The sequence below is a fragment of the Anguilla anguilla genome, chromosome 12 (genome assembly GCF_013347855.1).
Source record: "Anguilla anguilla isolate fAngAng1 chromosome 12, fAngAng1.pri, whole genome shotgun sequence".
Taxonomy (NCBI): Eukaryota; Metazoa; Chordata; class Actinopteri; order Anguilliformes; family Anguillidae; genus Anguilla; species Anguilla anguilla.
In genome coordinates, this window is record NC_049212.1 from 21,621,300 (window position 1) to 21,643,886 (window position 22,587).

The 22,587-nt window shown below is 44.3% G+C and overlaps 2 protein-coding genes across 3 annotated transcripts in view; both read left to right on the forward strand.

Annotated features, from left to right (window-relative positions):
• The first annotated feature begins 84 nt into the window (after positions 1-84).
• Positions 85-12,472, forward strand: alkbh8 (alkB homolog 8, tRNA methyltransferase). Its single transcript, XM_035383728.1, has 11 exons — positions 85-235; positions 2,026-2,260; positions 2,684-2,815; positions 4,063-4,158; positions 4,388-4,492; positions 4,606-4,676; positions 9,197-9,303; positions 9,573-9,724; positions 9,863-10,128; positions 11,208-11,357; positions 11,824-12,472. The coding sequence occupies exons 1-11, from the start codon at positions 98-100 to the stop codon at positions 12,322-12,324; spliced, it is 1,953 nt and encodes a 650-aa protein (XP_035239619.1). The 5' UTR covers positions 85-97; the 3' UTR covers positions 12,325-12,472.
• Positions 12,473-15,221: 2,749 nt separating this feature from the next.
• Positions 15,222-22,587, forward strand: part of cwf19l2 (CWF19 like cell cycle control factor 2) — a 49,307-nt gene continuing 41,941 nt past the window's right edge. Inside the window, exons 1-3 of one of the 2 annotated variants that reach the window (XM_035384495.1) lie at positions 15,222-15,370; positions 20,609-20,719; positions 21,664-21,789. In XM_035384495.1, coding sequence (XP_035240386.1) covers positions 15,236-15,370; positions 20,609-20,719; positions 21,664-21,789 — 372 coding nt within the window. In that variant the 5' untranslated portion in view covers positions 15,222-15,235. The remainder of the gene's footprint in view (positions 15,371-20,608; positions 20,720-21,663; positions 21,790-22,587) is intronic. The other variant, XM_035384496.1, reaches the window with a different exon arrangement.

A 22,587-nucleotide genomic window follows, 5' to 3' on the forward strand; every position in this document is an offset into this window, starting at 1 on the left:
ATCGTAGTGCCGATAATACCAAACGTTTTTACAACCTTAAGAGGAACCGTTATCATTTGGTTCATGTGTCATTCCATACAGGATTGGAAGTTGCACCATGGAAAGTAGCTTGAATGGAAACGTGAAACTTGTCAAAAAGAGCAAAGATGAGAAAAAGCTTCTGCGGAAGCAATTAAAAGCAAGCCACACGTTGCTAAAACACGAGGGCATTAATACAGCATCACTGCCAACTCAGGTAAAACGGATCTTACCTTGTCGTATGGACGGCCAGCGAGGTTGACGTACGCGTGGTAGGATAGGACAGCTAGCAAGCTAACTATTTCGCTGGCAAACTAGCAAATCAACGCTGAAACATAACTTTGTACTTTTGTAGACTGCTGGATTCTATTCTGCATTTGTCGTTGAATTTAGATCTAGTGAATACATGAATGACTAGGATATGTATGCGGAAATATGAAATGGATTACTAACAAAATTAAATTTGCTTGAAAGTACTGTAGAAAATGATGTATAGCCTACTGTTTTTAGTCATGTTTAATTTACACTTAGACTACGTGTTTTGTTTCTGTGTTACAGACATGATGAATAGTGGTCTGTAAATAAATACAGATTGCTTTTAAAGTAGAAATCAATGTATTTTAAGATAATTTATGCGTGTTTATTGGCTACTAATAGTATTTTGTACAGGTTTGTCGCGTGGAAAGTGTTATTGTTTTATTAGACTTTACATGGTCCAGATAGGGATAATAGAGTCTGTATTTTCAAATCTGACGACTCGATAAAAGCAGCATTTGGATTTTTATTATGCCGAAGGTTACATGATCTGCAGTCTGAGATTGCCATGCGTCTGTGTCTGGTCTATACAAGATAATTTTGTTAGGGGTTTTAACTATGGACAGCTGTCAGCTGTACTTTTTTGGTCGTCCTTGTTATTTATTATTTGACCAGTCGTGTGACGTAATCAGCAAGCCCATACAGTGTACAGTCTTAAATGGAGATATGACTAAATTATCATTTAGACTACGCAATCACACAGTACACAGTAATTTGGACTACACAACCGCATTTTTATTTAGGGTTCAAGTCATATTAAAAGATAAGTTTACTGTTTAAAAATGTATCAATGGAAAGATTATTTTATTATTCCATATACTAATATAAAATATATTTTTGATATGAAGTAAAATCAAATCTAAAATATTTTTAATGTAATAAAATAATTATTTCTACACACAAAGTGTGTTGTGCTACTGCAAATCTGTAAAAACACAATGCCTACAAATCTTTCTGTGTACCAAATTATTCATATCAAAATGATAGCAAGTTTAGCAAAATTTTCAGGAAGATGTTTCACATTTGTTTTCGAACATTTTTTAAAGTAACTTGGACTTGTGTTTCTTCATCTTTCCATCTTTTTTGTTTGGTGGCATAAACTATTTCATTGCCTCAAAGACGCAAAGTCCAAGTGTGGTCGAAAATAGCTTACAAAATCTAAAATGTATTCTGTGATGCTTATTTTGTGCTTCACTTTCCAATAAAAAAGTAATAAAAATAAACAAAGAACTGAATGAAAGTGGTGCTTCCAAATTCAAATGAAGCCACCAACTCAGCAGTCTTTTTTTCTCTTGCTGTGACCATTGCAGTGTTACTCCAGTAATGCACCTCCATTGTCTGTTTTAAATAAGGAATGCAAAGTCTAGCTTTATGCATTGTTATATTTTTATGTTTTATTGGATATAGGGAAGATAAAAAAGTGAGTCCATTATTCAACACTTAGTTGGCTTGCCCATCCTCTGCGACACATTTTTTCATATTCTTAAAAACGGTGTTAATTGACTTAGAATGCAGACCAAACGTAATGACAAGCATTATCGACTAAATGATAAGACCTGGTGCAGCGGTTGCCCTCAGAGGCTGTGTGCCAGACTGTAAAATGAAACAGGCTGAGCTGTTCTCATATCTGCCGATGGAAGCTCGGGAGAGGTGGAGGCTGAACGCATGCGTCTCGGTGTGTCTGTGCCGCAGAGCTTGGTGGTGGCGAACGGCGGGCTCGGCAATGGCGTGAGCCGCGAGCAGCTGCAGGCAGTCCTGCAGGAGAGCGGCTGCGTGGAGTCGCTGCTCATGCCGCCCAACAAACCCTACGCCTTCGTGACGTACGGGTCTGTGGAAGAGGCTCGGCGATGCCACGCCTCCCTCAATGGCAGGCAGCTGCAGTGCCAGGGACAGACTGTCGCCTTGTATTTCAGCTTTGTGGAGAAAGGTAACCCGGGTTTTTAAACTGTTTGTTCACCACTCTCGCATGCGCCTCAGCTCTGAGGTATTATAATGGTGACCTTGGCCTAATTGTTTCTGTGTCTTAACTGGAAGTTCTTCAGAAGTCTTGAATAATGGAAAATGTGTTGTTAAATGGAACATGTTCTTTGAGATGATGATGCATAATAATGAACCATAAAATGTAAAGTTTATATTACATAGCCTTTTGTCTCCTCTCTACCATGTAGTCCTGTCTTTGACCACCAGATGGCACTCTGTCTACAGCATCTGATATCCTGCTGCTCTGTATTAGTGCGTAAACTCAGAAAGCAGGAATTTATTTAACCTATAGAGGTGTAGGTGTGCTGGGAAGTCTTCCACGGTGCATTCATAAAGGTTACTTCATGCTCTGCTTTCCTTTGCTTCATAGTGGGCGGTGAATCAGGGGTCTGTACGGAGCTCCCCCCCGGCCTGAAGGTGCTGGAGGATTTCATATCGGCCGAGGAGGAGGCAGGTCTGCTGGAGGCCATCGACTGGGCGCCCCAGGGAGACACGCTGACTGGTGAGCGGCTGACTCAGCCCCGCCTCCCCAGCCCCGCCTCCCCGGCATCACCAGCCGCACACCAGGCTTTCTGCGTCTGTGCACCTGCTGTGCCTCCCATTTGGTTCCCCACCCTGCAGCAGTATACATTCACACTGTACCTTGTGACTTTGTTGTGTGCTTACTCATGTTTTTTATTTTTTTATTTTTTTTTTTTTTTTTTTTTACCATGCAGCACAAAATGATCACCTTATCTCTGTCTCACATTTACAATTCAGTGTTCACCTGAAACAGGTGATTTAAGTTCAATTCACTTTGCACTTAAATAGTAATTTGAGGTATCTTCAGTTTAAACTAGCACGTCCAATTGCCCTTGAGTACCGGAGTCTCCTTCCTTGAAGGTACAAATACAGAGTCTGAAATATGACCAAAAACTTGTGCAGTGCATAGTGTTCCATAATGGTGACAAAACTCACAAGGCTCACAAACTGTGCCAAACGTGCGTTTGTGTTGTTGGAGTTCCGGAGGCCCGTAGCAGTGTGCTTCAGCTTGTTTGCAAACGTGTGACCCCAGCCTCTCTAGCCCGTGGCGTGTCCAGCTGAGGGGCTCGTCCTTACCCACACCAATGCTGAGCCTGGCTGGGCATCCTGCAGGCAAGCTTTAACGGCCCAACTCCACCCAAGGAGGGCAGGTTTCTGACTGCATGGTGGCTCCATGTCATTGTCCATGAAAATGAAATAGTCTATCCCAGCTGCGATGAATTGTCATTTTTCAAAGGCTGTGCGGGTGTTCTGGTGAGTTTGAGAGTGAAAAGGAGTAATGGCAGGCTACATGTGCTTTGAAGGACGTGCAAGGGCGACATAGCTCAGGAGGTAAGAGCGGCTGTCTGGCAGTCGGAGGGTGGCCTGTTCGATCCCCCGCCCTGGGGCGTGTCAAAGTGTCCCTGAGCAAGACACCTAACCCCTAATTGCTCCCAACGAGCTGATTGGTACCTTGCATGGCAGCCTTTCACCATTGGTGTGTGAGTGTGTGTGTGTGAATGGGTGACTGGATGAATGAGAGGCATCAATTGTAAAGCGCTTTGGATAAAAGCGCTATATAAATGCAGTCCATTTACCATTTATTAGGGTGTGCTCTGTCAAAGTCATTTCAGAAAGGGGACACACCTACTGTTACAACTGGGCCTTCTGCATCGGATGAGAAGAATAAGGGTGAAAATTATTTTTCAGAAATAATGATTTTTTAAATTCTCATCTTGTGTCTTTCAGGACAGAAAGCACTGAAGCACAGGCGAGTGAAGCATTATGGGTATGAGTTTCGTTATGACAACAACAACGTGGATAAGGAGAGACCATTACCTGGTGGTACGTGAGAGTATTTACTCTTTTTCAATAACATAGTTTTAATTCATAGTTTTTGTTTTCTTGGATCAAATGCCAGCGAGAAAAGCAAATGCGATTTGTCCTTCAGGATTGTGAGACTGGCATAGCACTGCAATGACATGATTAGAATAATCACACAGAATTAAAGTGAAGGCTTCTTTCATTTTTGATGGCTATGTCGCTTTAAGATGGATTCATACTCTTTATTTAGGAATTCCTCAATTTTGCAACAGTGTACTGAAGCGATGTCTGAGGGAGAATCTCATTGATGTCACACCGGATCAACTCACCATCAACCAGTATGAGCCTGGACAAGGTGAAACACTATGTTCCCTCTCTGACCAGGAGGGGGCAGTAGTACTCCTCTGCACTCATTCTTGCTGAATGTTACCAGTTTTTTAATTAAATAAACGCTTCTGTTTCTGGCAGGAATTCCGCCGCACGTTGACACTCACTCTGCCTTTGAGGACACGATCCTTTCCTTAAGCCTCGGTGCAAAGGTACAGTGCTGAAAGTTCCGATAGTGCTGTGGGAATGACATCAGTGTGCCCTGTGATGAAACTGCTCATTTAAGATACTACATTAGTATTCTGTATGTAGCCTTTCAAATAAGTATGTGAAGGAGAGCAATATGTTTGAATAATTGCTCTATAAAGATAATTTGGTGTCTATTGATGTGTTCGTTGATGCTGTATCACCAAGAGCAGATGGTCTCCCCTCCTTTTGTATTTTTATTTTGTTCAGGCAGGAGGGTTGTAAATAGAGAGAGTGCAGAACTACCAGGGCTGGGGTTCGACCCCAAGCCCCCCATTATTCCCCCCTCAGCTGCCCGTGGGGTTTGTACATGGTTTCAGAATTAGCACACTATGGACTGTGCCACACACCTCGGCATAGCTAAACATTTTTGGCCCAAAGCAAGCACACTGTATTTTTCCCCTTCATTTTCATTTGGAGCACTGTCCTCATAATTGCGTAGAACAGAAATAAAGTGTCGACACGCATTTGCTACGTAGTCAATCTGCATGCTTGAAAGCTTTGCTTATGGCTGTTGGGTGATTCATTGTGCTGCAGTGATTAATGCACCACGGTGGGGAGATTGTGTTACTACAGACTTGAGAAGAAGTACAGGGACCTGCTGCATGACGGAGAGTACTGTGGGCTAAAAGAAAATCCTTACAGGTTCCAGGTTTCCCTGGTATAAATGAGTTATCATAGAGATAAGTCAGTATCTTGTGTGCAGCCAATCACCAGCTCGTTTCCCAAAGACTAATTTGCTGCATGCAGTTCTACATGGTCATGTGACTCATCAAAGGGGTTACCTGTGGCCTGTTGTTATACTTCTTGGGAACCAGCGCTTGTTCTGTGGCACATTACGAATGAGTTTAGTTAGGTCTTGTGCTTTTAGCCTTGCCTGATATGAGCCTGGCTGTGGCAAAGGTGTAAGGTCTCCCCCTCACACCACCGGCCGCGCGAGCATTTTCGTCCCGGGGTGGAGCCTGGTGTTTGGGCCAGGAAGCCGTCACGCCTCGTCGAGCGGACGCGCGGACTGTGACTCCCAGCGCGGCTCGGGGAGAGACAGCTGAAGGGTGTCGGCGGAGTCCGCTTCAGTCCGCTGCGTGGGCGAACAGGCCCGGGTCCCGCAGGGCCGGGGGGGGGGGGGGGTCTGCGTGAGACGAGCCACACCGCCCTCCAGAACCCGCACCGCGGCGCGCGTGTTAGAGAGGCCCTCTGAGCTCGGATCGACCCAGGGACTCATCACACGGAGCTGGAGTAGTCCTGCATGTAGGAGAATGGAGATGGATCTCTCTGCAGGTCACACAAGAGGAGTAGAGAGGAGCAGAAAGCATCCCCCTCCAGAAAAACAGTGTAGAAAAATTCCATTCCCCTTACTCTGGGCTTATTTTACCAGTGTTTGGAAGATATGTGAAAGAAAAGGCTATTCTGTTCTTCACCCCATGTCTATGATTGGGGTTTAGATTTCAGCATCTCAAAGTGCTTGTGTCATCAAAACAGAAAAGTAGAAAATGATTCTCAAGGAGGGACCTGGGCAGCCTACAGTTGTGGGCAAAGAAAAGAGGATTTTTCTCCAGAAAAGCGGGGGGGGGGGGGGGGAAGCGAGGCCGTGTGTTTTCCCGTGTGAGCGAACACTGTTTGCCTTCGCAGTTTAGCGAAATGGCAGCTTATCAGCGAATGGCTGCAGGGAGACTTCTGATGAGGCCTTTATCCCTCCTTTGGTTCCTCCATGCTTGGATACTTACAGAGAGATTTCCCATCCGCAGCTGCTGGCTGTTCATAATCTCAAATAAGACAGATTTGGGAAGAGCAGGAGGGTTTTCTCCTTAAGGGAGCTCGCAGCTGAAAGTCAGCATCTCCTTCGCTGTCTCCATTTCCGCTCAGCTCATTCCGTTTTTCTCCAGTGTTTTCCCATTATGAAAATTACCCTAGAAACACGATCGGAGAGTTATGCTAACGTCTTCGCGAACAGTTTTCTCATTGCTTTGTTTGTCGAGTTGCATTTCTCCGTTCGCTCGTTAGCGATAACGTTGTCGATCACCGCGCGCGTGAGCCGGAATGTGATGCGCTCCGTCACGCTCGCTTGCAGGATCCATTTTGACAGCCTTGGAGGAACGTTCCGGGTGTATAGGCGAAGCCATTTATTGCGGCAGAGTTGCGAAAAGAAAATTAACTCGCAACACAATCATTTGATCGTCTTGACTGAACGATGATGAGCCATCAACAGAAAGGGAAGTCGTTTCCTCAAATGAAAGTGGATAAAAATGGAAACTGATGGGAGGCAGATGTTTTTTTTTGGCTTGTGTGTTATTGCGGAGTGATGCTTCTTCAGGGTGATGGATTGGAACTCTCAAACACATTTAGCTGGGGGCGTATGAGGATCATCCAGTGGTACTCTGTAACAAAGGGCTGAAAGCCAGCGTGTACACGCGCGTGTGCGTGTGTGTGTCTCCCAGAGTGTGCGCACATTCATGCATCTGAGTCTGTATGCGTGCATTTGTGTATGCTGTTTTTTTGATTTATTTCTGTTTATGAATGTGTTGGTATAAGAGTGTGACCATAATTGTGTTGTTTGGACAGTGTATTTTCCGTGTTTGTGCATGTGTAATTGTGCATGTTTGAGCACTGTGTACAGAGTATGCATATTCTGTTGCGTGTGTTTACTGTTTATATATTTGTGTTGATGTATGTGTGTGTGTGTTTGTATATGACTGTTTCTGTGTGGAGATGGGCTGGGTGACCAGTTGCCGCCTCGCTGGCTTTGTGATCTTTATTGACTTTGTTACCTGGGAGAGGAGAGAAAGGCCAGAGTGAGAAGATGGATTAGAGAGGGCTGCTGCGAAGCAGAGCTGTCTAGAGTTGGATTGATTTGGCTACGGAAGAGCGGCTTTATTGATTGGCTGCTCCCCGCTGAATGTATAAGAAGGAGATGGAGATTGGGCCTCAGTCTTCCATTTCGACGAATGTCAACTCAAAACTGCCCTTTTGAGATTATATTGTGTGTGTGTGTGTGTGTGTGTGTGTGTGTGGACCAGCATTGCCTTCGGGGAAAGTATCCCCTTAATAATGCGATTACACACACAGGAGTGACTGAGGGCAGCATTCAATAAATCACAGTTCTTTTAGGAAACTTCCCAGAATGCACTGCAGCACTATGGATTGACAATGGAGCTGAGGCACAGTCCACAGCCAGGAGGAATGGTGCAGCGACACAAGGCATTTGCATTCAGCATAAGTCATGTTTTCGCTTCACTGTGTTTGTTCATTTAGTAATTTTCCTGCACGGAAGAAAGGTCTGCGATGGATAGATCTTGGCTGCATATTTTCCCTTCATTCACTGGAAACAGAAGCACAGCCGCAAAGCACAAGCATCTATTGCCAAGGGTTGCACGCTGGTTTTTTGAGAGGCATTTATAAAGACCAAATTAATTGGATATTCCCTTTCCCCCCCATTGTAAGCAGTGGTCTCTGGTGAGCGAGTGTCTGTCTGCTCCATTGTCGCTTCTCAGGCAGTGTGATGCAGCAGGGCCACAGGAAGTGAGCTCGCAGGGAGGCGGAGAAAGAGCCGTTCCCCCGGCTCTCGACTGACACCTGGAAACCCAGCCTATTCAGGGCGCTAAGCGCTGTCCGTGGCCCATTCAGTCTCCCAGAGAAAGGGCTCGTATGGTGGCACGCTGTGCCTTTGACCGCGCTTCTAGGTAAATGACTTCCACCCCCCCCCCCCCAACATGACCCACGCCGGGACGCTGTGGGGACCGCCGGAGCCCCCCTTCGTTTGGGGGTTCAGACGAGGCCGACCAGCCTTAACTCCCCCCCCACCCCCCTATTTTATTAGCCCGCTGAAGCCTGGGGTCCCTGTGGCCCTGAATGGGGAAAGCTTCACAGAAGGGCACTCGTGAGAATCTGCGTGTCTGAAACATAAACGGAGTGAGCAGAGCAGCTCCTGAAGGAGAGCAGCTCCTCCATGCTGCAGCAGGGCTTTAACTCAGCGCCTGGCAGACTCCCAGTGATGTAGGGGAAGGTGTGAGAGGTGAATGGTAATTGATGCGCGTGGCACACGCTTCCCTGTAGTACGAGGTGTAAAAGGTGAACAATATTTCAATGGGCGGCAGACTCTTTAACGCTGTTGGGCGAAGGGTGAGAGGTGAGCGGTAATTCTGGTCGCGGTGTTGGGAGGTGTTCCTTAGGGTATTAGTGATGACTGTAACTATGGCACTCTGTTTGTGGTGTCGTCGAAGGGTGAAAGGTGAACTACATCTGTCCCTGTATTTTTCTTTATCTCTGTCTTTTAATTCTTGCACCTCTCTCTCTTTGTCTGTGTCAGTATGTGTGTCCTCAATATCATGTGTTTAGTACCTGTGTTCTTCTGTATTTAGGTCTGTATATGTATCTGTGCTTTTTCTTTCTGTCTGTATATCTCTGTGTTTATGTCTGTATATCCGTGTTTCTCTCTGTGTTTGTGTTAGTATCTTTTGCTCTCTGTCTCACTTCCTGTGTTTTTTGACAGACAGTGATGGACTTCAGGCACCCAGACGGGCGCTCCGTTGCCGTGGTGTTGCCTGAGCGGAGCCTCCTCGTAATGAAGGGGGAGAGCCGTTACCTGTGGACGCACGGGTGAGTGGGAGACGCCACCGCCCTCTTCAGACCGGTGAAATCCTGTGGACCTGTGAATCCTTAGTCACTTGTAAAATATTGCTGTCTCTAGATTAATCTGCTGTACAGGTTCCTAATGGCAATGAAGTCTTGGCTGGATATAGACTTGAACATTTTGACAAACCTGTTACCAGTAAAATACAAAAGAGGGCAGTTAAGTGACAGTTGGCAGGGATTTGTTCCTTAATGAGGCAGGGCTGGGTTTAAGCGGGGTCTGAATGGCTTGCTAGGATAACTCCCAGGAAGTTTGATGTGGTCCCTGCTGGTGACACAGTGAGCTCTGGGCCAGTGACCTCTGACCCTGGCGACCTGACCCTGAGCAAACGGGACACCAGGACGTCCTTCACCTTCCGCCGAGTGCGACGAATGGCGTGCGACTGCGGTGAGTCCTCCCAGCTGCCTCTGTGGCGGACGACGTTCTGCCGGCTCTGGTGGTGTCGCAGTCGATGGTGTTTGTGTGGAAGTGCTGCTCCTTGCTTCATTTTCATCACACGCTGACGCCGTGTGTTCTCGCGCGCAGCGTACCCGTCCGCCTGCGACAGCCGGCGCCCCCCGGAGGCGCCCCCCGCCCCGGCTCTGCCGCGGGACGACGGGGATGCGTCGCGCCTGGAGGCCCGGTTCGTGCACCGCGTGTACGAGGAGATCTCCTCCCACTTCAGCAGCACGCGCCACTCCCCCTGGCCGTGCGTCCGCGACTTCCTGCGCTCCCTGCCCGCGGGGGCTGTGCTCGCGGACGTGGGATGTGGCAACGGGAAGTACCTGGGGATCAACCCGGACCTGTGGGCGGTAAGACCGCGCAGCCACCCGCGGCAGCACAACTCCTCACACACATGTGCACACACGTCCGGAACCATAAGATAAAATAGATGTTTGGCCCATCTGCTAATAATAATTTCTAAAAAGTAATAAAACACATTGCCGACTGGCCGGTATTTTTGCTTCTTATTGGACAGAGTGGTAAATGGTTGTGGGTAGACGTGATAAAATTTCATGCTCCCATTGGTAGTCCCTCCTCATTCAGCACAGTCATACTGTGTAGGAATAAGCCTCTCTACTGGGCTGTTAGTATTTTATACCTTAGGCAGGGCTGTATGCTGAATGCTGAATATGAGGTCATTAAAGATATTAGCCATCGTGTCCACAATGAGCAATTAAAAAAGAGAATGTAACGGAGAAATAGCCCATTCATTATGGTGCTGCGGTCAAAGAGCAAACTCAGTCTATCTGGGGCTTCATTTATTTCAGTAATTAGAATACTGATATCTTGTGATGTTATATTGCATGCAAATGCTGACCTTTCAGCGCCTGTTTGGAATAAGGGAGCAGTGTGACTGTTCTTTTTGGTCTTCAGGCCACAGTGATTGTGCGTGTCTCATAAAGTCTAATTAAGTTTCTCCCCCAAACAGGAGCTTAATTGCAAATGTTATTACAGCTATCAATTTTCAAGGTTTTGTCAACATTAAGCACTGTGGAGGTGATTTTAATTTGGCAACTTCGTCCCAGATGAGTACTTTCCAGCCAGTTTGCATGGTGTGTTTTTAATTTAAATATTTAAAATATTGATCAGTAAGGATTCACACTGACTAATGATGGCAGCCAGTTCTGAATCATTTGCTGGGTACAGTGCAGCTAGGTACTCCTGTACAGGTGCGTGATAGGTTTGTGTGTATGTGTGTGCATGTGCGCGTGCGTGTATGTATGTATGTGTGTGTGTGTGTGCTTGCGTGCGGGTGTGTATATGTATGTATGTATGTATTTGTGTGTGTGTGTGTGTGTGTGTGTGTGACAGACACAGACAGAGAGAGAGAAACAGATGTATGAGATTCCCCAGCCCAAACTGGATCAGCTCATTTGGTCTCCTGCAGATGGGCTGTGATCGCAGCCACAGCCTGGTGCAGATCTGCGCAGACCGAGGATTGCAGGCGTTCGTGTCGGATGCCCTCGATGTTCCCCTGCGCAGTGGCGTGTGCGACGCGTGCATCTCCATCGCTGTGATCCATCACTTCTCCACACAGGTTCACTCATTTATCCACCCCGCACGTGCCCGTAACTGCACCCACAAAGGAACTTTCACACTTACAGCCACTTCGGTTTTTCCCACCTCACCAACTGTCCCCACCACCCATGCCAACTGGTCTCATTCTTTTAACCACAGAACAGGAATGCCCAGTTTCAGAGTTATCCACAATGCTAGTTTTACCATCTCTTAGGAGCCGACTTAGAATTAACCTGGCTTAGTGGCTATATTTAAATTCAAAAGTTCAGTACTGACGTGCTATCAAAATCGACATGAAATATGACCTTTGATGACAGATTGGACCCCCGTTGTCCTTAATAAGGCAGAGATACTTTGTACCTTTTCATTTAAGCGGGATTTAAGCTAATGGGTGTAATGAGGTGTGACTGCCCTTGAGCTTAAAGTGTGAAGTGGTCTGCTAATTGACTGCGCTAATTGGTTGTGTTTTCCGACTGTTTGTCCAGGAGAGAAGGCTGGCCGCTGTTAATGAACTCGTTAGGCTCCTGAAGCCTGGGGGGAGAGCACTGATCTACGTCTGGGCCTTGGAGCAGGAGTACAAGAAGCAGAGATCGAAGTACCTCAAAGAAAAGAGCCCAGAGCAGGAAGAGAAGGGTGGGCCTGGTGCTGAGCAGATGACACAAAGTAACCCGGACTACAGTCAGGAGCATGCTGGGAAAGATGACCCTCAGCAGAGTCAGCCAAAACTTTCTGTCCACACCAACCGCACTGTGTTCAACTCCCAAGACTTGCTTGTACCCTGGCACCTAAAGGGTGTCGCCCAAAAGGCCTCTGAGACGTCCGCTGATAGCGAATCATCTGCCTCCGACCCTGTGTTCCATCGCTACTACCATGTCTTTCGTGAAGGGGAACTGGAGAACCTGTGTGGTAGAGTCAAGAACATTACCATTCAAAGTAGCTACCATGACCAGGGGAACTGGTGTGTCATTGTGGAAAAGACTCTGTGATATCTAATGACTGGAAAAAATGAGGAAATTAGATTTTCACTTGATTGGTTTAGGATGAGATCTGTAATCATACAAGGCAATGAGGTGTTTTATTACAAATTTTGATGAGCATAATAAAAAAACCCAAAAAGGAGGGGAAGAAAACATTTTAATGCTGCTAATGAATGCATTTGTTGGAGAGGTTATGCTGTCACGATTGAGGTAGGGCTTCCCACGGTGGTCAGAACAGCAGAGATGTTGGCCTTTTACTGACAGACTGAAAACGCACTTCTTAAACTGCACCTTGGCTTCTCCACCCTCTCTTGCACTTCTTCTCCCAAACACCCAAGTAGGTGCAGTGACTTATTATTCTGTTCTCCGAGCTGGTAGTTCTCTGCTCTTTCTTCATGTAATGTAGTTTAATGCTTATTATAGTAGTTTTGTTCTTGTTTTGGTAACTTAGTTTAATGTTCTTTGGGGTAGCTGAGAAGTTTTGATGAAATGTACTCCTCTTGCACTTATGCATACAATTAGGCATTCCAAAGTGGAGACAAAATGGTGGGAAAGCATTAAAAGGTATTGCTGAAAGTAGGGCAAGGTCGTGCAGGGCCATGTTGGGAACTATAATAATAATAATAATAATAATAAGAAGAAGAAGAAGAAGAAGAAGAAGAAGAAGAAGAAGAAGAAGAGAAAAAAAAAAAAAAAAAAAAAAAAAAAAAAAAAAAAAAATCAGGGCCCCTAGTGTTTGGAATAATCTCCATGAGGATATCAGACTGGCTATCTCATTGTCCTCTTTGAAAAATTTTTACTTGTCACCACCTTTTATCATTTTTACTATTTAACTTTTATATTTTCAATATTTGTTATGTGAACAAATCTTTTGACAAACTCTTATTTTGATGATGTGAATATCTTTCATCATCCTGTTTTTATTTATTTTATGATTATTTCTTAATCCTCGTTTCCATATTTTCTGTTGTGCATTTTTATTCTGTAACGTGAAGCATTTTGTAACTGCGTTGAAAGGCGCAATAATTATATTAATAATTTTTTTTATTATTTTTACACATTTTTGTTATTATTATTATTATTAGTAGTAGTGGTAGTATTAGTGTCATTATTATTATAAAAGAACAATAATGAATTACCTGGACAATGACTGTGATCTGCAGAGATATCTGCCTGTAGAGTGTGAATGTGGAGTTACAGCTGCTGGTGTTTCAAGTTGCTCTTGGAGTTACATAGGCTGCATTTTTGTTGCTTTAACCCATGAGCCTGTGATTGCCCCATACCTGCCATTATGAAGTCAACTTATGTAAATATCAAAAATATGTTTCATCGCTCTCAAGAACTATCTGGGTCACTCAAGAACATACACAAATACTGAAATAATATTTTTTTTAAACCAAAAATGTGACCTATCTCTTTAAACAGGTTCTGTGGACAGTTTTATTATGATACTCTTCATTGTGTGAAAAGCTTGGTTATCAGTATTCAGGAGGAACTGTGCTGTCTCAGAATCTTGGCTGTCGGGTGACAGCAGGAGTTGCCTACAACAAGATAACTTTAATGGATTGAAGTGCATTGAAATTGATTCTAGGTTATCAACTCCTTGATCAAAATTGCAGACAGCACCTGGGGTAGCATCATGTAATTGAAGTGGATCATGCAGAACTACCAGTGGCACTCTGCAAGTGTGAACCCAAATTAGTACAACATTTGAAATTCTATATATTTGTGAACATGAACTCTTCTAAATAGATGAAGTATTCAAGTAAAGTAGCACTCTATGAATGATCCTTCATAAAAAGTATAACACCTTCATTAGCACTACATTCATAAATTATGTCAATAACTGTAAATACACTATATAGACAAAAGTATGTGGACACCTGACAGTGAACATCTCATCCAAAATTATGGGCATTACTATGGAATAGGTCCACCCTTTGCTATAACAACCTCTACTCTTCTGGGCAGGCTTTCTACCAGATGTTGGAACATTGCTACAGGGATTTGCTTCCATTCAGCCAGAAGTGCATTAGTGAGGTTGGGCACTGAATGGACAGTTAGGCCTGGCTCATAGTTGGCTTTCCAACTGATCCCAAAGGTGTTGGATGAGGTTGAGGTCAGGACTGTCTGCATACCATTCAAGTTCTTCCACACCGTTCTCAACAAAACCATTTCTATATGGACCTCACTGTGTGCCCAGGGGCACTGTCATGCTGAAACAGGGAAGGGCCTTCCCCAAACTGTTGGAGAAGCACAGAATCATCTAGAATGCCATTGTATACTGTAGCATTAAGATTTGCCTTCACTGGAACTAAGGGGCCTAACCAAAACTATGAACAGCAGCCCCAGACCAAGGGGTGTTCAGATACTTTTGGTCATACAGTGTAAGTGTAAGGGATTTTGTCACCACTCTTGTAGCAACTGGCATTACCATGATGACATTACAAGTGATACATGCCATCTTCATATTTTTGTTTGTTGTTGATGGAAAGTGCACTTACCATTATTTACATTTATGAAAGTGTTGTGCTTATGAAGGAGTATAGCTCTTATGAAGGATCCTTCACAGAAAGTGTTACCTCAAAAGTATATATTAGAAATACAACACAACTTGAAATTAAGTAAAGAGCCAATTTATTCAAATTTTTTTTTAAAGAAAATCAAATATAAGCTTTGGAAACTACTGATAAGTGCAGGATAGTTGAAAAAGAGTCGAAATACATACATAATATATAATTTTATATGAGAAATGTGTATATTTGTCCAGTATATGCTAATAAATCCTATTACGATTATGAACGTTCCCAACCAACGATTTCAACCAAGAAATTTTCCATTGATATTTTCAAGATGTACCACAGAACTAAAATAAATAGGTCTACACTTTTCGTTCAGTAGACAGGAAATGCAGCCGTAAATGCATTTACGACAACAAACGAATACGATTTACGGCAATATCATGGCGGCTTACGGACAGAGTTTTGAAAGTACAAATAATATTGAAGCAAGGAAGGAATTTAAACGTAAAGCCAGAGAGCAGGTTCTATGTGAGGTAACTCAAATGTAATGTTTTTGAAGATGAATGTATATCGATAATACAGTTAGAGGAAATAGTGGCGTTTAGTCATAAGATTTAGCGATGACTGTTTCTGTCTGACAGTTAGCTAGCCTAGTTCGCTAATGTTGCTGAATTAAAGCAAATTTAACATTATCCAGCATTGTCGCCGAGCAAAATTGTGTTGATTATGATGTCGAATAGCAGCTGGCTAAAAAGTGGTTTAGTATGGGCCCTGACTTTTCTCTGTACATTTTGAGCGGTTAGCTATCTAGATTGGTAATAGGCTAACTAGCTAGCAAATAGGTTGATTACACAGACGACTTGGTTCAAGATTCTGTGCAGCTTTGGTCTATGAGTGTGCATCGTACTTATATGTTATACCTTAATACTTATGAGTTATAGGCACACACGTATGTACTGTCTTCAATGTTGGGCTTGTTTAAAGCTCCTGAGTTTGCAGACTTACTGCTGCAGTGTAAGTTAGCTAGCTATCGATAGCGGGTAGTTAGCCAGTCTGCCTGGCTCACAGCCCTTAGTTGCAGTAAGTAATATAGTACTAATTTAGGTCTATTTGCACCAAAGAAGAGATGAAAATGGCATGCCTGTAATATACGTATGGGCCTTTTTGTACCATTCATACTAAAAATTCTACTCGCTTCTTACTGAAAGAGTAGCTACATGACGGACGGCGTCAGACACAGACACCTTAACTAGATCGTACTTGCTAATTTCATAATTGTGTCGATTGATTCGACGTCATAACTTTGCTTAGCCAATCGACCAAAACTGCATTTTCCACAGATCTGCAGAATGTTCTGTTCCTTAGAAATTATTTTTGTGTAAATCAAGCTTTATAGTTCGCATTTCATGTGCTGTAACTATGTGCTGTTACAGTGGGTCTCGTGGGAGTCCCACGAAAGGGTGAAATGAAAGCTCTTTTTACATATATAGTATATTTATGACAAATTCCAGATTATGTCATTTGGCGTCTTATTAAAATTAATCGATTTTTTCGTGCACAGGAATTCTTAAGTGAGCAGTGACATTTTCATAAATAGGTCATTTTTATATAGCCTAATTGGTTTCCTAATATGCATGTTTTTGTTGGTCTATGAGTTGTACTATTTAACCAACATTTAGAAGAGCAAGATTGCAGAAGCATAAATGCCAGCTTTAATGTGTTTTATATGATGACTGCATTTACATGTAGCTTATACCATATATACATTGTATATGTGTAGTGGAGTCCTCATTTGTCATATCGTTTGCTTTAAAGTGCTATTCCTACTTGGATTCAGATTGATTAACTTTTATTGTGCGACTGTGATCGCCTCGAGTCTTGGAATGTTTTTTCAGTCAGTTTTCCAATGGTTGGGAGCATGGATTCGTTTTGAGTAAGCTAGTTACTTTTCCACGCCAATTTATCATTTTTACCATATTTTTGGGTTTGCAAAATTGTTCACTTGGACAAACCGCGGTGCGGTTTCGCGCATACTGTCTGTCAGTGAACCACAAGATGGGGCTATTTGACTTGCAGACTAAGCTGTTGGTGTTTTTTAGGAGTGGACTATTGTTTTTCGCTACAAGTCTAACATATGTACAGTCAGATATGCTACTACGTCATATCTGAAAGCTTTACAAATGCGTATATACATTTCAAGCTGTAATATGAGTAATTTGAAACTAGAAGTACCTTTCATTTTTTGTGTTATTCGGGGCTTAACAAAAATATACAGTGAACATGTCGCTTGTATATAAATGCTTTATTATGTTTTCAACATTTTAATAAGGCTGTTTTTAGTTCGAGAATTCAATGAAATTATTTAGCACAATATATAGACGAGCATCATAAACCTTATCGGAACAAATACCTGTTCTCGTTAGTCACTTGATATGGCTCGGCTGGGGACCGCAAAACAGACTGCGTGTCGCCGATAAGACCTCGAAGCTTCGTTTCAGTAAACGTTCCGCGGTGAAATGGCTGTGAGTCAATGACAGGTTTCAGAATAACTGAAGTCGTTCTAGGGGATATGAGCTTTTTATCTTTCAAAAAAATATTTTCTTTAGCTTTAATCATGGAATATGCTGTAAATCCTATGCACAAGTCAGTGTTTGTATCCGCATTTTGGTTTTAATGTAAGCGATGAGGAAAACAATGGATTTTTTTCTTCAGCGACCTGTTGCGATAATCTCCATTCAGGACTTAGTATGATAACGATTCATAATAAAGGCACGTTGTGAAATAACCACAAGTGACTCCAGGCTGCTGGACTCAAGTAATAACCTGATTAAATGTTGTTTTGAAATAGTTGTTTAATTCTATAACAAGAAGCCTGTTTAATTTTCTTTTCTGTGTAATTATGTGCTATTTCCTGTAATGTCCGTGACACAGTGACAGCTAATTTAGCAACTCCGATAGCACTGATGATTGAATTACTACTCCACATTGCGACCAAGGATCATAAACATTGCTATGTTTTAGAAGGCCCCAATTGTGTCAGAATGAACAAAGGAACACCACATGGCATTAATAAAACACTCGGACGATAAATGCAAAGTGACTAGCTGGCTCGTGGCTATCATTCTTTGGCAATAAGGGCTGCTCATGATAGCCACTTTATGTCCCCAAGACCAGCTTGTGCTGATTTCAGCACCCTCAGCACCTGTTTCAGTGGCAGACCTCTGAAGCACGCGCGTGATCGAAAGCTACACCTGCTCTGAGCAGCTGTGCTGTAGCCCTGCCTCCTAGACCCTAAGGGCACCGCTGACGGAAAGTGGGTGCTGCCGCAGAAAACGCGCGCGGCCATGTGATAGTCTTCACCCGTAACGTTAATACGCGCATGGACCATGGACCAACCGTGTTTTTCCAGCGTCGCCTAGGTGAATGGTGCGCTAATGGTTTGTTGAGCTTTAGGGTTGAATGAATGAGGGTAGCAGCAAGGGCAGCTGTAGTGTTGAATGAGTCCTGTATAATCATAAGGGCGGCAGCCTGTGTGATGTGGAGCCCCGCTGCTTATTATTGCTGTTGTTGTCTGGTTATTTATTGCCCTTTATTTACGGCTGGTGAATGATTGATGTGGTGTTATGGTGAATTACAGATTAGGGGGAGGTCGGGAGAAGGCACTTGCAGTGCTGTGCCCAGTGGTGCAGAAGGTGAACTGCAGATGGGAGAGGAGCAGTGGTGTGCTGTATGCAGTCTGCAGGATGTGCAAACTGATCTGCCCTCTCCCAATCCAATTAGACACTGCAGTAATGGAATGGGCCTTTGGATGTAATAGGGCGTTCCAAGGGCAATATAAAAGATTTTTAAAAATTACAGGACTTTCTGGGGAAATGTGGGCACTAGAGACAGTGGAGTACTTGGAGCAGTGCTGCTCACCTGCTCTTCGAGAGCTGCAGGGCAGCTGGTTTTGCTTTTAAATTTAACGGCAGCCAGTTCTCACCCAAGGAGCCTGGTGAAGTGAGCTGGATGGGTGAAGACAGGGATCTGGTCACATGATTCTCAGGCTGATGAACTTTAGGGGATAGTCTTGTGAACTGTCGAGACGGTTTTCATTGGATGGTCTGGTGAGCTGTAGGGGTTTCTGACGACAGTTGTATGGTTAACTGTAGTGTCATTGCCTGGGGATGGGTTAGCTGAGCTGTGAGGGTCTATGTGGGGATGGGTTGACTCAGCTGTAGTGGCTGTAGTGAGTGTGGCCTCTGAGCCACAGACCTGGCCCTGCTGCTGCCCCACTGCTCTGCTATCTCTACAGCAGCTGTGTTAGTTCATCTGCATTATAAACATGTACTACAGGATGAATTAGCTCTAATTGTGATGGATGGCCTTCCTGCAGGAAACGATTGCATCTGAGCAAATTCAGTGGAGGTGGTATCTCTCCTGGGAGGTAGGAAAACACAAATAAATAAGCCCTTGGTGGGGCAAGAGGCCTTGTACCAAAATGTGCAGATTGCAAGATGGTTTACACTAGCAAAGGCTAAATGTTTCAAGGCTGATTCAGAGAAAATATTGGAGCATTCTGGCACGGCTGAGGTCATAAATGATAAGTATGGAAAAGAGGTTTCTCCTCATTTAGCTGTTCACATTCTCTGTGCGTGTAATCCACAGAATTGACATTAAAAGAATGTCAGTTGTAGAAAGATTTCTGCTCCCTCGCTGCTCTTATGAGCTCTTTAGTTAATTACCCTGCTTTAATGCAGTTTCCTCTCAGCTGTCTCTCTGTCACTGCAGGACATTCTCTCTCTCTCCCTCTCTCTCTCCCTCTCTCTCTCTCTCCCTCTTTCTCTCCCCCTCTCCCTTTCTCACTTACTCTCTCCCTCCCCCCCCTCTCACCCTCCTCTTTCTCCCTCTCTCTCTCTTTCACTCACTCCATCCCACTTTCTCTTTCCCACTCTCTCTACCTCTTTCTCTCTCTCTTTCTCCCCCTCTCTCAACCTATTTCTCTCTCTCTCACACCCTTTCTCTCTCTCTCTCTCTCTATCCCTCTCTCACCCTTTCTCTCTCCCTCCCTCTCTCCCTCTCTCTCTCTTTTCTTACAGTAGCAGTGGAACTTGTGCTTGCTGAAGTTGTTATAGCATTTACAATAATGGCGAGCCTACCAAATTAATATTACTTTAAATTTAAACTTGTTATATATAGTCTGTTTTTATTTCCATTAAACTATTTAGTTACAACTTTATTTGTTCAGAAAGGTCAACTTCATTTCTCTGGCTCTGGGAAACTGAGCCCCATGGGCTTTGGGGAAATGCAGGGGAATGTGTAGGCAGTTGTGTGGCCAGTAATCTGCAGGAGGTCTGTTTCACAGGCAGACACACCTGCTCTTTCAATAGACTCCACCTGAGCTTAATGACCGCAGTGAGTCATCATCGGTCTGTTTTAGAAAATGTGTAAACTCTCCCCTGTTTCCAGCTGAAACCCCCCCACCGACAGAACCGCTGCTGTCCTCTAAACAGCCTCTTATGGCACGCACGCCACACCTGCGATTAGTATGAATGTATCTTTTACTCTATGGAACTGAGCAGTTCATTCACCTGGCCTCTACTAAGCTCGCTCATGGCTCGACCTTAAAGGGAAAAAGTAACTTCTATCTCTCATTAGGAACTAATTTTTCCTGCATGTCATGTGCTCTTGGTGGTAAAGGGAGCCCTTATTGGACTGCATGGTTATTGAGAGCAGCCGTGGCTGTGTGTGTGTGTGTGGGTGGCTTATGTGCGGCTGTGTTGTGCGTCCAGGCCAAGGAGAAGTATGAGAGGGAGGAGAAGAGGAAGGAACTAAAGCGGGAGAGGGGCGAGGACACCTGGATGCTCCCGGAGGTGGACCGGCGGCTGCAGCAGCTAGACCAGGTGAGGGGCATCGGCTGGCTGTTTCCACGGCAACCGTCGCCACGGGAACCTCAGTCTGACGAAGCTCGTCCCGTAGTCACCTGCCTCCTCCCTTTAAAATGTGGGAGAGGTCAGCATTTACAAAAGCCGAAGGGCGCCTCACACTCGGGTGTATTTGCAAGGATGTGAATAGATCAACTCGCCTTCTAAATTATTTGTATTTATTTTGTATGAGGACTTGAAGCTTGACATTCAGTTCAAGATTTCTGGGCTGGCTGAATTCATAACGAAAACCAGGGAAACGGTTTCCATAGGCACACGTTGCTCATGAAGAGTCAGTATTTATTTTTGAAATGAATGCGTGGTCCAACCCAGCCCTTTGCGCAGGTTTTAATTTGTTACACAGCCAGTCTTGGTACCTTTTATTGAAGGTCCTTTGTAAAGGTTTTTCTGAATTGGTCACTCGCGTGAAAGGACAGGGGGAGGATATTGAACAAAATGAAAAGGAAAGCTCCACTAGCCAGTGTGAAAGGCTCTTAGTTGGATAAACAGAAAAGGGGCCGTGTACTGCAGAAGTGAGAAGTGAAATCGGTGTCTCCGTGGCTGAATGCAGGCCCCGCTGAGGGACAGAAATGGCGGTATAATTAACTCCGTCCCATAACCCTTTTTGCTGGACGGAGCCAGCTGGCTCTCGGGATGGGCGTATCGTGTCTGCCTCTGTCACGTACAGAATGAGGGAACCAGAATCCCTCAGCCCAAATGATGAGTTCTGAGCACCAGGTTTTTGTAGCAGGTGTTGCAGGGGTAGAATTGGCGTTAAACCAACAAGGACATCAAAATGGTGCTAATCACCGTAGCTCCTCACAGAGCATCTTTAATGGACTTTCTGAGTAAGGCACTTTGCTAATTCCCAGAGTTATTCTGCTTTTTAGACTGGAGGTGTGCATGTGATAATTCAATTGCAGGAGCATTCGGGTAAAAGCAAGAAGAAGAAAGAGAAAAAGTCTAAAAAGAGTAAAAAGGAGAAGAAGAAAAAAGATAAGAAGGAAAAGAAGTCGGCAAAGGAAGATGATTCCAGCGACAGCTCTGAGGTAAGCCTCGCTCTTTCATCATAAGCAGGCCCCACCCCTCCTCTTGTTCTTACTGAAGGATTGTGGGATTTTGGAGTATTGTGTGGAAAAGCCTCTGTTGCTGTGTACACTAGTACCTTGCTGACGCGGGGCCTAAGGAATGGTTTTTCAGTTTTCTGCCGAAGCATTGCTTTTAGACATTCCCTTGCCCTTTCCGGAGAGGTCCTGATGTGCTCCAGCAGTACATTCTCTCCTTTACATCACACGAGCCGGTGCCCTGACCTACTAATACTGCCCACGCGCACGCAGCAAAGTGTCAAATCGTGTTTGGCCAAAGCGTCGAGTAGCTGAAATGGGAAAAATGGTCCGTGTGTTTTAACTTCGTCCCTCACTGAAAGAAATTCTGCTTGTTCAAAAGCTGCTGGGCGAACAGCCTACCCTTAGGTAAAGGTTCACGTTTTTACGAACAAAGACACCACAAAGACCTGGTTCAGAGCTCAAACCGAAGACCCTCCGTGAGGTCAGGTTTTAAGCGCAGATTAATTGCCTTTTCGGACGTAACAAATTATTTCCTCTTTATCCGAGGTGCATACTGTTAGGACATCTGCACAAGGACCGCTTTACTGCATGTGGTGATGAAATCAAGCCTGAAGTCACATCCTGTCCTTGTTCTTTGGCCCAAATGTCTTCTGTCCTGCTTCGGAGGTGAATTTTTGATGTCACCCAAATTTAGCTTTTATGAAGGGACCCTTCTGACCGAAATTTTAAAAATGACTATTAACAGAAGACACTGGTGTCAAACTCATTACTTGGAGGGCA